The following is a 14001-nucleotide window of genomic DNA, read 5'->3' on the forward strand; positions in this document are numbered from 1 at the left end:
AGTCCAGATCCAAATAGAGGTTTGGATCAGGAAACTCATAATTAGATTAAGAGGGTTGATTTTTATCTGTAGATAATATAAGAGATTATCTTTATCACTTAAAGAGTACAGATCCAAATAAAAGTTTTTGATTAGGAAACTCCTAATGGGATTAGGAAATTTTCTCTTTAAGGCTATAAATAAGAGAGCAGGGCGAACCTCCAATGACACATTTACTGAATACAGAGAGAAGACAACACAATTAGACTACTCTTGCCTTCTACTCTATTTCTTTCTCCTCTTGCTGCCCCACCCTGTTCGATCTCCAATTCTTGAATTAGATCAAGATTGGATCTTGATATTGTTTCTTGCCAAAAGAAATAATCTAGAAGTTGTGCTCACTGTCCCATTCGATTATTGCTGTAAAATCACTAGTTCTTGGTGAAGAACTACCTGTTGATCCTACCTCACCCTAAGCTGTCATCTTCAGTAGAGGGAGGATTTGGTACTCTCTTCGGGCATGAACACCTACGTTGGGAGGAGCATTCTTGTGTAGATTTCGTATCAGGTATATCCCTCCCTTAATTTGTTTTCAGATTTGGTATGGTTTAATTACAAGAACGAACCTTGAAAATGCAATTTTCTAAATTGGGAATAGGATTCCCAAATGGGAATAAAGAAATTTTTGAAATTTTGCCCAAGCTTCGTATAGGGTTCGGCCATCCATATGATGGATCTCCCATCCCTTCATTTATATGTATATATATGTATGTATGTATGTATGTATGTATGTATGTATGTATGTATGCACGTATGTATGTATATAATAAAATAATATTTATTTATTATACTAGTCTTGCAAGCCTCACGAGCAGCTTCACTAGGCTCAAGCTCGACTAGATTTATTAGCAAACGGTCCTATATATCAGGCTCGAGCTCGATTTAAATCGAGCCGATCCGAGCTTTTCATGAGCCAAGCTCGAATAACTTGTGAGAAGCTTGGCTCATAGCCACCCCTATTGATGCCAGACCCATTATTGACATGTTCAAACACCTGAACCAATGAAATTGAGCCTAATAGACCCAAAAAGCCCAAAAACACAAAGATACCCCCACTTACAACTTAGAAAAGACAACAGTTTTTGTAAATGGACCAAATTTATATTTTCTGCCACCAATTGCCCCAAATACAAGACTGTCATGACAAGCATGCCCCAAGCTCCTATTGGACGCACAAAACCCGTGAAAATCACCCCCAAATCGAAGAAAATCTTTCACCAAAATAATCTTTGAAATTTAATTGTGGGCTACCCAAACAACCCAAGCATCTGCAACACTGATAGCTGTAACTCCAAGATTATAATCTTTTACATCAATAACTTCCCCAAAGTGGTTTCTTGCTATATTATCTACAGAAAACACGACCATCAAAGGGAGTAAGTTCATGCTAGAAGCCAAGGGCCAAACTCGGGTTGGAGAATGGATTAATTATCAAGCCCAAATTGCATGCCTCTTCAAAAATTACTGTGAGAATTTTCCAATTTACATGGGACATTATGGGCCCAAATATCATTTCTTTCATTTAGGACATTTTCAAACGGGTTCGAGTATGATATTGGAAATACATGATATTTCAAAAACTCATGACCAATCTACCAGTATCATAAACATGTTAATCAATCAGGTGGTATTTATCAAAATTTATGTGTAAGTTTTGATTGGTCAAAGCTTCTTTGGCATCATAGATTCTCCATGCCACCAAGAACAAATAACAGTCATTCAGTGCTTACACTAGAAAAAAGATGGTTTGGAGCCTTCTGCTAATTTTTGTAATGTCTCTTACAAAATCCTCGCTAAAATTTAAAAAAAAAAAAAAAAAAAAAAAAAAAAAAAAACAGATTTTGGCAGGTCCTTGGTAAACTTATATCTATCATGCAAATTGTTTATGTTTTTGGCAGATAGATTCATGACAATATCATTATCACTCGCATATTGTGAAATCCCATGAAAAAACAAAAAAAAAAAAAGACCACACAAAGTAAATCGTGCCTTTGCAAAACTCGGAGACCATGAAATCTGGATTCTGTAATGGCACGCTCTAACAAAGTAGATTGTGAAATCTCCCTATCCCTTTTTCTTGGTGTATTCTCAATATTATCACCAATTGCAAAACTCCTCAATTTTCCATCTCAGGTTATTTGAATTTGGAATTTGGATTTTCAGATACCATTTACATCTCTAGTAAGAACCCTTTTACGTCTTAATTTTCTCTAATAAAATTTATTATTACTCTATAAATACTTTTTGGTAAAACCAAGGTTCAAAGTATCGATATGTATTGGCCGATACGTATCGATTCGGGAGCTCCCCAATACGCCCCTACAGGGGGTGTATCAGGGTTTTAACCGGTTCAAGGGGTGGAGGAGACTTAAATCGGCCCCCCTGAACCGGTTTTGAAAAAAAATAAAAAATAAATAAAAAAATACCGATATGGCCTGATACGCCCCTAGCAGCGTATCAGGCGTATTGATATTTGATCCTTGGGTAAAACTACTCCATAAAATTTTGATAAATGTATTATTACTCTAGTAAAACCACTCGATAAAATTTTGATAAATGTACTATTACTCTATAAAATCATTCTATCATTTTCAAAACTCCCCATCCCCTGCAGGTGTAAATGGATTGATTACGAATTGAATTAGACAACATCTGAATTTGATTTCAATTGGAAAATTCAATTGAAATATATAAAATATATAAATTATTTATGTAATTTAATTATATATATATATGTATAAATAAATTATATAAAATATTTAAATATTTTATATATTATATTATAAAAATTAAATAATCAATCAAATTCAGATATTTATCAAATGGAATGAGGTCATATTCAAATTCAATTCTATTACTTAAAGAGTATGAATAAGATATCCGAATCCGATCAATTATGATATTCATATATCCAAATTCAATTTGATTATATCAAATCTCGAATTTGAAATTGGATTTTTGAATAACGTCAGCACCCCTACACCCCCACCCCACCCACAATGATCAATATTTGCAAACCTCGCATTTTCTGAACCGTTTTGACTCTCTGTGGTATAAATTAGATTAGTTGGATTGGGTCAAGGGCCAAGCCAACATAAACTATAGACATTTGCGTGGAACGCAAACTCAAATTTTCTAACCAAAGACTAAGAGAGAGAGGGAGAGGTGGGGGTTAAACTCAACATTTCCATTTTCCTTAACCACTGGATAATGTACCATTCTCGTACAACAATTAAACGTACAAGGTTTAGGCTAAAATGCTATTTTTGATTTGGGGTCAGATAACTTATCGAAGCCCTAACAAAGAATCAATTGAGAACTTCTGAGCCTTTGCATGACACTGGTGGTGGCACAACATGAGGACTAATGAGCACGGGTCATCTTCACTTTCGGCATAGTTTTCTTCGTTTGACGAGCACGTTCTTTTGCTTCTTTCTTGCGAAGAGCTTCAGCACCGAGTTTCGCCTCAGCCTCCTCCATCATCTTCTTTTTCTCTGCCTTTCTCTTCTGCAAAGCTTCCTGCCTAGCATTCATGAGCTCTTTGTATGCCTCTTGGGCGGCTTTTGCCCTGGCTGCTTCTGTTTTAGAGCGGACCTGCAGTTGCATGAAGAGGAGCTAAAATCATGAACCAGCACAAACAGAAGACTAGATTATATTGCATCCTGAGAGAAGAGCAACCAACCTACCTGTGAGCTGACTTTATACCGCCCGATTAAGTCAATGTAGTAAGGTACAAGTGTAATCAGTCGTGTTATGTCAGCCATGTGATGAGCGTCTGGAAGAGCAAATTTGAACAAAAGCATCTTCCTACGAGTGCCTGGGTGTTGATCAGAGAAATGCATGGAGATGAACCCCTTGCCAAATTTTTCACATGCTTTATCACCAAAGACCTGAACAGAGATTAATGTGAACCATAATCTCTATATAAACCCTAAATCATAATTTATATGCAAACCAAGTATAACACTAGTATTAAGAGAAGGAGAAAACATGCCAAACAAAAAGTAAGAAAAAGAAAAAAAAGGGCTTAATTGGACTCAATACACTTGGACTTTTAGGCCATGGATCAAATCCATTTAAACTTAGGCCTAGGCTCATGGAGGCCTATGCTGAAGCCCGTTTTGCCTCGTTTTCTTATTTGGATTATGCTATTCTCTGCCTAAACTTTTAGGTATTCATCTTTAATTCTTTCAGGTTTCAACTCAATCTTGTGATGCCCAGGTCCTTGGACTAAAGGGGGGGTGACTTGGGGACTTGGGTAAGCCCTAAAACTATACCTAAATCTTGGAGAAGTCTAAGCCTTTTTGAATAGTTGGAACTAAATGCATCAAAATGAAGGCTTAGTGTATGTGTTTGTATCCCTCAACTATCACAAGTAGTCAACAATACATTTTTGGATTAATTGACTGCATTGCTCAAATTGGTAGTTCATGCATCTACTGGCACAGATAGCCAACCACACATTTTGGAGTAGTCAACTACATCTCACAGACTAGCATTCCATGTCTCAACTGTCACAGGTTGTCAACGATGCATGTTAGGGCTAGTCAACTACAACATTTTGTCTGGCATTTTAATGCCTTTGACTATAGGAGAGTACGGTATGTAAGCAATAGGCCCAAATAAATGCAGAGTATAGATGCAAGTGACAACATATAATAATTATCAAAAGCAAATGAATAAAGTAGCAAAGTAATAGCCGCAAACACATTCTCTATGCAAATGTACTATATTTAGTGAAATACAAGGAAAGATAACTATAGAAAGTTGAGAACAAAAATGAAGTGAAGCACAAAGAAATAAAAAGAGACAATACACAAACTTTTATAGAGGTTTTTTTTTTTATTGATAAATGAGAGTAGTTTTATTAATTCAAAAAATAGTAGTACATCCAGCCTAGAAAGAGGCACGAGGTGTTACCTCCCCCTAGGACTGAGTCATAAACACTAAACAAACACAAGCCTGAAATACAGTTACAAAGTGGCCCAAAACATATCTCCCCTTGACACCCCTTGCTTGGCCAAAGAACCAGCCATTGCATTTGCTGATCTGCTGACCCACTGAAACCTGACTGACATATTCCTGTTAGCCATTTAACTTCCTTTAACAGATCCCTGTAGCCCCAACAAGCTGTCTCTGGACTTGTCAACCAGCCCACTACCACCTTGGAATCCCCTTCTACTATCAAATTATTCACTCCAAGTTGGCTCGCCATCTGTATACCTCGTACTGCTGCTAGTTCTGCCCTTACAGAATCACCAACACCCACTGGTCCTGAAAATAAAGACATGTTGCTATCTTTGTCTCTCAGAATCCTTCCTATTCCAGATGGCCCTGGGTTACCTTGGCAGCTACCATCAAAATTCAGTTTTACCACTACATCCGGTGGGGATCCCATTCAGCTTGTGATTTGTTCTTTGTGGAGACTGTAGAAGCCACTGCTGCCTAGTTTCTCCTTAAGTCATCAAAGGAGTAATCTGCCAACAAGTGTGAAGATTTTAGCCACGAGACTGTCCTTGTCATTATGCATTCCTTAATTTCAGGAAGACTTCTTTCCTTTTCTTGAAATATTCTAGCATTTCTCTCCTCCCATAAAGTCCACAAGGTAGCGGTTCTGATACATTTCCACATTAGCTTCCCTCTTTTTGTCAATCTCCCAAAGGCAGCCGGAATGAACAGCAGCTTTATTTCGGAGGGCAACTTCCACCTGCACCCAAATAGTGCAACAACCCAGTTCCAAATATTGGCAGCAAAAGAGCACGATATCAGTAAATGGTTACAGTCCTCACCCTTCACTTTACACAAGAAGCACCAGTTTGGGGACAAACACAAGTAAGGTTTCTTCTTTTGCAAGTTTTCCACCGTATTGATCTTACCCAAGTAGGCTACCCAACAGAACACTGCTATTTTAGGAAGAATTGACATTGACCAGACCTCTTTAACATGAAACACCTAAGAGGATGGATTGGAGTAGAGGGGTCCAGGCACACTGAGTCTAGAAGCAACAAGAGCTTTGAAACACAAAGAAGTTCTTCATCCCTTAACCCTCTTCGAAACCCAAAATTCCAGTTTAAATCCAAAGGACGAAACGGAGGGGAAAGAAACCATGAAATTGGTTTCTTTTTAAAGAGGGAGATGGAATAGAGAGAAGGAAAACGGTCTTTTAGGGGTTGAGTGCTCACCTAAATATCTTCCCCAAAAAGAATGGAGTTTCCAAAACAAGCATCATACCTTACAAGTCTAAGGAACTTTGGGAGAATATAATAAATAGCCTTCCAAGGTATTGTGAGCGAAGCCCTTCGGGATACCTCCGCGTCCCAACTTGATTCAGAACAGCCATGGATACTCTTCACTACTTCATGCCACAACCTCCCCCTCTCCAAGGGCCACCTCCAAAGCCATTTACCTAAAAGAGCTTCGTTCTTACTCACCACATTCCCTAAGCGTAGGCCTCCTTCATTTTTGCTTCTACTCACCACCTCCCACCTAATCAAGTGATCTTTTTTCTCTTCCCCAGGTTCCCATAAGAAGTCCCTCATCAGTTTTTCCAACCTCTTTGCCTCTCTTTTAGGAATTCTAAAGACTGACAAGAAGTATAAAGGCAAGTTGGCTAGATTTGCTTTAATCAAAATAACTCTACTCCCTAGGGAAATATAGCTTCTCTTCCAAGTTGTCAATCTTTTTTCGAACTTTTCCACCACCGGGTTCCAGAACCTACTTTCCTTTGGATTTGCACCTAAGGGAAGTCCTAAGTAGGATAGAGGCCACTAAGACCAAGTGCAGTCTAACGAGGCTGTTATAAACTCCATTTCCTCTCTACTCAAATTTTTCCCACAACACAACTTTTCTCAAAATTTATCTTCAAATTTGAGGCCCTCTCAAAGTGAATTATCAAATCCTTAAGATTTCTTACCTCCATCAGATCACAACCTTCACAAAAGATTATTATGCCGTCTACAAATTGAAGATGGGTTACTGAAACTCTATCTCTACCTATTCTCCACCCACTCAAGGATCCAGCCCTATCTGCTTCTGAGAGAAGTCTACTAAAAGCATCAGCAACTAAAGTGAATAGGAAATGTGACATGGGGTCACCTTGTCTCAAACCCCTGCTAGCTGGGAAGAAACCGTTAACTACACCAGCCCTACCTATGTCCTCTACACCACCACGAAGAATTCCTACGAAATTAACCAAATGGACTTTCTAAACGCCAACAAAACCTTACAACTGTAGGTTTGTCAAGGCTCCTACAACCTTGGATAGGCTTCTAAGTATTGCCTAAGTTCAGTAGAACTTCACAAGTGTTTGTCAGACCTAACTTGGCTCATTCTTGAATACCACTCTCTTACATGAGATATGACATTTAAGCTCAGATACATAGATATGCCTCTCAGTAAGCTGATGGAACAAATACAAGTTCAAACTCTAACCTAAGATACGAGATAATACCATGAAGAGCTGGGGCTGAAATGAGGGCTTTCTTCAACCTTGACGCACTAGGGTTTTCTTTCTTTCAACTCAATGGAGAAACCAATAGATGAACTCTTTTGATCGCACATGATTCCCATTCATCTTCTTTGCCAAAACCCTTGAAATCTACATTGAAGTCTGCTCATTATTCTTCTTACAGATTTTTATAGGCACAAGAATGTAGTCATTTTTTACCATTATTTGAATGTTGGAGCTCATTAATCCTCTATTTGTACAATTTCTAAATATTTCTAAACTTGTTTCAATCATTTCCCAATGAGGATACAGTCATTGAAGCTCAAAAGATCAAATAGAAGTCACGTGAGAAGTTTTCTTCATGTACTGGTCAACTAATATAACTATCAGCTGATTATAATACTCAAATTACTGTTGTCAAGAGTAATCGACTATAGGTTCATGGGTAGTCGACAATGTAGTGATTTTGCTCTCTACTGCCAAGGGTAGTTGACTATACATTTTTGGGCAGTCAACTACTTCACTATTCACAACATTTTACTATGTAAAGTAGTCTACTACTTTCTCATAGTAGTCCATTACTTTGACAGCTCCAACCTTAGTGATTTTCATTTCAAATGCTTAGGAATCAATTTCTTAGGCTTTAACATGATTTTTTACACTCATTAGCTTAAGTCTAAGAAAGCCCAAGAACCAAACTCAACTTTAGCCATTTGGTCTCTAAGGTTGGTTAACCGAGTATATTTTCATTTCAGACCCTGTTGTATACCTTGCACCCGGTTTACACCAAGCCCTAAAAAGAGGAAAACAAGTTAAGCACATGGGAGCTTGATGTCTTCTTTTTCTTCATCCTTCAATAACAAATCTTTCTTTGTAGATGATGCTTGATATCTTCATTTTGTCATTTAAAGCATCAACATCTTTGGAGAGTCTTGAAGTGTCTTCACTGCATCATAAGAATTAACTGCTCTTCCTTACGTAATGTAAATGATTTTTCATTATCTTTGTCAAGTTCAAGTTAGGATTGTCAATTGTCCTTTCTTGCCTCATGTAAATGATTTCTTCTTCATACTTATTAAACTAAAATGAGGATAGTTTCATTGCAGCTACACACTTAGGGTTATTATTAAAACACATAGGGTCAACATTCTCCCCATTTTTTATGATGACAAACTATTGATAGAAAAATGATAACAATAATAGGCTCATATTGAGAGTACACATATTAAGCTCTCCAAATAATTTTACTACCAAACAAATGCAAACAAAAGATATTATAACATTAAGTTCATAGATGCATTAAACATAGCTATGGCATTCAAATAATAGATAAATCTAATAAACACAAGAATACTCGTAGATTGAGCAATTGTTGCTAATCTATGACTATTCTTGTGCTACTAGTTTTATCTACTGACAATTAAGCACAACTAAATGGTTAGCAAACAAATAGATATCACATATTCAGTTCAAAAACCATTATTTAGCTCTCCCTGAATCATGTGGAGGATGCAAGTGAGAATTCTTTCCTTAATTATTCTTATTTTGGGGAATATGCCACCTTCACTAAGTTCTCTCCCTTTTTTTGATCAACACCCCCTAAAGCATATGTGCGAAATATTATCTCAAGTTTATCTCTCATTGAAGCACATATATATAGTAGATTGTTGCCAAATATACAATATGAGGTAAAACTCCCCCTTCTTATCATAGGAGGTAAACTCCCCTTACTACTTATCAACAGGAGGTAAACCCCCTTGAATCATATGAGAAGATGGACTCAACCCATTTGCACCTCTTCTTTAACTCCTTACAACCATTTTTCATTCAATACCAAAACTTCTCTCCCTTTTATCATCAACATAAAGGAAGGGAACAAAAGGATAAATTGAGTTTCATCATGTTTAAGATATAAACAATGAAGCATAGATCATGAGAAAACTTGCATAAATCATTACTTAACAATTGGAAAGAAAGATCTCTGTACTTATCATTCAAAGCCAACTATAAGCATGTGTCATTATCTCATCAAAATATACGCATTTAAAATTAGATGAGAATATAATTACATAATATATCAATTGGAAGAAAAGAGATATGCATTCATAAAGAATTCCAATTAAGTGTCAATGAAGATGCATTGAATGCTATAGAAAGGGTTGCAGAACTTAAGCTCCCCCTATCATGGATGCCTCTTTAGAGTGAGGCATTTTTCCCTTGTCTTGTGTTTTCTCCCACACACACCCCCCCCCCCACACCCCACCCCTTAAAAAAATACATAGGGAAGAAGTAATCAACCATATAGCATATACATGAGCAGTTGTATATGTGAAACAAAGCTGCCCAATTTAATCGAAGTTATGTACTATAAGAACAAGGTAATCAATTAGCAAACTAGTTTATCAATCACATCAATACATTGAATTTCAACTGAACATATTGGTACAAAATGCTTTTAATTCATATGGGTTAGAGCTTAGGTGCTCCCCCTAACACAAATGCTTTTACTTTGGACCTTGCTATCAACCACCCAACTACCAGCTTAGAATCCCACTCAATTATCGATCTATCCATGTTTAACTATTTTGCAAGCTGCACCTCCGGCTGCATTGCTTGTAACTCTACAAAAATATAATCCCCCAGACCAATCGGGCCTGAAAATAGTGCAATTATATGCCCATCCTCATCCCTTAGCACATGCCCTACACCTGAAGGCCCCGAATTGCCAAGACAGCTGCCATCAAAGTTAAGGTTTCTCAGCTTCCTGATCAATACATCTTGGCTTCACCTTTTTCTTTTAGGCAAATAGGCTACACAACAGGAGCTGTCCTCCCTGAAACCCTTAGAGGCCTAAACTAAACATCCCAAACCTGATGAAAGCAGGATTTGATCCTAAGTATCTTTTTTTACCAGCTAGAGACTTTACCACCAAGCTAGCTTGCACCTTCTTGGCTTCAATTTTTTTTCCTTCCCCACCTTACCTACTAACCCTCACATATTTAGGATAAGGCTTTATCGTGTTGAAATTCATTGCCTTCTCCATAAATACAAGTCATAAGCAACCACGAATTACTAACGCATTCCATTAGTTCAGCCTTGAGCATCTAGACGTTCTCACATAATTCATAGAGTACTAATGTAACTCAGTTATCACGAAAATCACTCTCAAACTACATGTGTCATATCAAATTGTTCGTTATATTAGTACTAAAGAAACAAATGATATTCCAAAGTGGGAGGAAAAAGATTTGCCGCTACTTGTACCTGATCAAGCACAGCCTCGGTGATAAGGTCCCCAGCCACTTCCCTCGACTCGGAGATAACAGACAAATCCTCCACAACCCATTTTCTGTTAGTAGGTGGAGAAACCAAATTCGCATACCTCTGGAGATCCCTAACCTCCTTCAGCATCACCTTAGCAGCCTTCTTCTTTGCAAGCGCAAAAACCACTTGATCCATAGCATCATCATTCATATAAACCTCGAATGTAATTTCATCTTTACAGGACACAATCAAATTGTAGATCCTCGATATCAAGTCATGCCTACTCTGCAGTTCCATTATCGCCAACAAACCCTGGCAATATCTTCTCCCGCTCGCGTAAAATTTAAACACATTCTGCCCTTCTTTCAACAGCAATGGCGTGTCTTTGCCATCTCCGGTCCCCAAAAGGCTAAAGTTCTTCTCGAAGATCGAATCCTTGGTTGCAAACCTCGCCGCCCAAGCCAACGCAATATTCTCATTCTCCCTCCTCCCTGTGAAGTAATTGATGATAAATGTGATCAGAAAACTCCCACAGACAATCTCAATGGTGTAAGACCGAGGCGTTGGCGTTGGTTTCTCCGCCGGTTTGGAATCGGATTCTAACGGCGACGACGGGGTGGTGTTCTCCGGCGATGCAGGGATTTGGGTAGGTTCTTGGATCGGGAGACCCTCAAATTCGTCTTCGTCCCAATAATCGAGGGCGGTGGGTGAGGATTTTGGGGTGGGATCGGAAGGCGGCGACGGATTGGCAGGGGATTCGGCCGGGGGACCGTGATCGGTTTCGAAGTCGGACTGAGTGAGGGGGGTTGGAGGGAGAGGGGAACGGAAAGGTAGATCGGTAATATGAGAGGAATCAGAGAGTTCTTCTTCCTCGCCTTCGTCGCCGAAGCCTTCGAAGTCAGCGGCAAGGACGGAGCAGCGAGTGAGTTCTTGGCCGAGGAGGGAAAGCACGGAAAGGAGAGCTAGGAAGTAATAGAGTGTCTCGCCCCGTGGGAACAGTAGAGAAGAAATGGGCGCTAACCAGACCGAAGAACTGGATTTCGCCATTCCAAACGACGGTGAAGGCAAAGAAGCAGAGAGAGAGAGAGAGTGGAGTCTTTGCAGTTGCAGGGTTGAAAGACTTGCCTACTACACACGTTCCAACAACCTCCCAACACCATCTGACACCACATTTCAACGGTGAGACCGTATCAATCGAGTCGAGATCTGCTCCTCACACAGCGCTCCTTACACCGATTTCACAGACACATGCACATATCACCATGTATCGGTAACATCTCCTATTTAGGGCGTTTCACACGCACATTCTATTATGCATTGAGAACATTTCCCTTTCTTGTGACTTATCTTTACGGGAGATATTTCTAATGCACGGTGGATGTGCATATCAGATGCCCAAATGTAGAGCAGATCCATAGGCAATATATCGCTACTTATATGTATTTTTTATTTATGGGACTGTGAGGTCCCATAACTTCTTTTCATTTACATTGTTGTAATTTATTTCAATTGTTTATATTTATTATTTAACTGCATAAATCTGTTTCTTAAGTTTATTTCAATGTTTTAAAAACCCATTCAAAGGGGGTCGTGGGTCAGTTCGATCGTCTGGGTCGAATGGGTAAGGCCACAAATCCATACCCAATCAACCCCTCTCTCGGGCAAGGCCACAAATCCCAACAGATGTTCCATTGACAAGGTTTTTTTATACACATTGTTGGCCTATATTTCTCTTGTGCTGCACTTCAGCCTATATTTCTCTTGTGCCAAAGTGTAAGAACCCTTGATCCTTTTCCAAGTTCAAACTAATTAATGTTTCTAATTTTCTTACAAGATAATTGTAAGAATATTGGTTGAAAGACTTTTTGTGTTCACCAAAATGATATCTCTATAGCAAGTTGCCTCTAAGAAGGGGAGAAATATAAATATTATGAACAATGTAGATTTGGTTCAGGAGGTTTTTTAAGAGATTGACATGAAGGTGAGATGCAATAATCTGGTATTAAATGATGAAGGGTGATTTGGCCCAACCTAGCGAGAAGAGGACACGTGGACACGACCTGATTAAGGGATGATAGCTCAGCATTGGCGAGCCAACTTCACAACACTTGAGCTCGGGTATTCAGCCACCTCGGCCTAAAACTCACCTCGGCATCCAATCCAGTTCGAAACTAAAGAACTGAAGTATCAGCTCGGAGCTAACAACCCGAATCGCCACATAACCGACTCCAGAGGTCTCTCCAACAAATCCTGAATCTTTCGGGATCACGATGAGGTAACGGATCCCAACTTTTCCGAGATCACTATGAGGACTCATCCCAGCTCCGCCAGTGTTGGAAGTGGAATGATATGCCTTATCTAAATACCGCTCCTTCGGAAGCGGAATGAACTCTATCTCCACACCCCGGAGATCCTAGAGCTCTTTCGTGAGATCCACGACAACTCCAATATATAAAAACCGGAACCTCAAGGCCAATGGTACGCGTGATTACTCTACTCTCTAACTCTCAAGCTCTCAAATTCTCGAGCATTCAGCTTGCATTACATTATACTAACTTAAGCATCAGAGTGATCTCGCTGAGTTAGCAACCCCGGGTTCTCTGATACATTGTAGATAGATCTAGTTCGCTGCTCGATTGGAAGCCAGATTGCCCTCCAACTGGGAGTAGTCAGATCAAGACACAACAATTGGCATCGTCTGTGGGAACCGATCGAAAATCATCCCCATCCATTAGTTACCAACCTTAATTTCTACGTCAATGGCCTCTTCTAGTCATACCGGGAAAAGCAGCGAGATGAACATCTTTGGGGGAAAACCTCAACTCCCTACGGTGTGCATCGGCCAGTTCACCATCCCGCTTACTGCGTTTGGAGTTCCACACAGGTGAGCGCTCCACTCCCCCCAGTGGTAGGCACAACTTTTTCTGAGCCTTCTGTGGTTCCCCCCAGAGTCGGGTAGTCCCAGTTTAACAACCTGGTTCAGTGCATCCGGGCTATCCAAATCCAGATGGAGCAGGTCCAGCAATTTCAACAGTACCAGCAGCATTTTTTCTACCATCAGTACCAGCATCAGTTCCCTCCACTACCGTAGAACTAGCAATTGGTTCCACCTCGGCACCCAGGGGCCCACCAGAATTAGAACCAGCCTCGGATTAACCAGAATATCTGTCGATCTCCCCACTGGGGCGAAGACACCTCCCAAGTCCCGATTCCTCTCAGAAGTCAAGTCTCGCCCCGTGGGAGAAGAGACA

General features: G+C 39.5%; 1 protein-coding gene across 1 annotated transcript; it reads right to left on the minus strand.

Moving 5' to 3' along the window:
- Positions 1–3205: 3205 nt before the first annotated feature.
- On the minus strand, positions 3206–12158 carry LOC148874245 (uncharacterized protein At5g49945-like). Its single transcript, XM_088965128.1, has 3 exons — positions 10751–12158; positions 3726–3929; positions 3206–3633 (listed from the first exon to the last, which is right to left on the minus strand). The coding sequence occupies exons 1-3, from the start codon at positions 11795–11797 to the stop codon at positions 3403–3405; spliced, it is 1482 nt and encodes a 493-aa protein (XP_088821254.1). The 5' UTR covers positions 11798–12158; the 3' UTR covers positions 3206–3402.
- Between the last annotated feature and the right edge of the window lie 1843 nt (positions 12159–14001).

The sequence above is a fragment of the Nelumbo lutea genome, chromosome 1 (genome assembly GCF_056320005.1).
Source record: "Nelumbo lutea isolate HS-2025 chromosome 1, American lotus-T2T, whole genome shotgun sequence".
Taxonomy (NCBI): Eukaryota; Viridiplantae; Streptophyta; class Magnoliopsida; order Proteales; family Nelumbonaceae; genus Nelumbo; species Nelumbo lutea.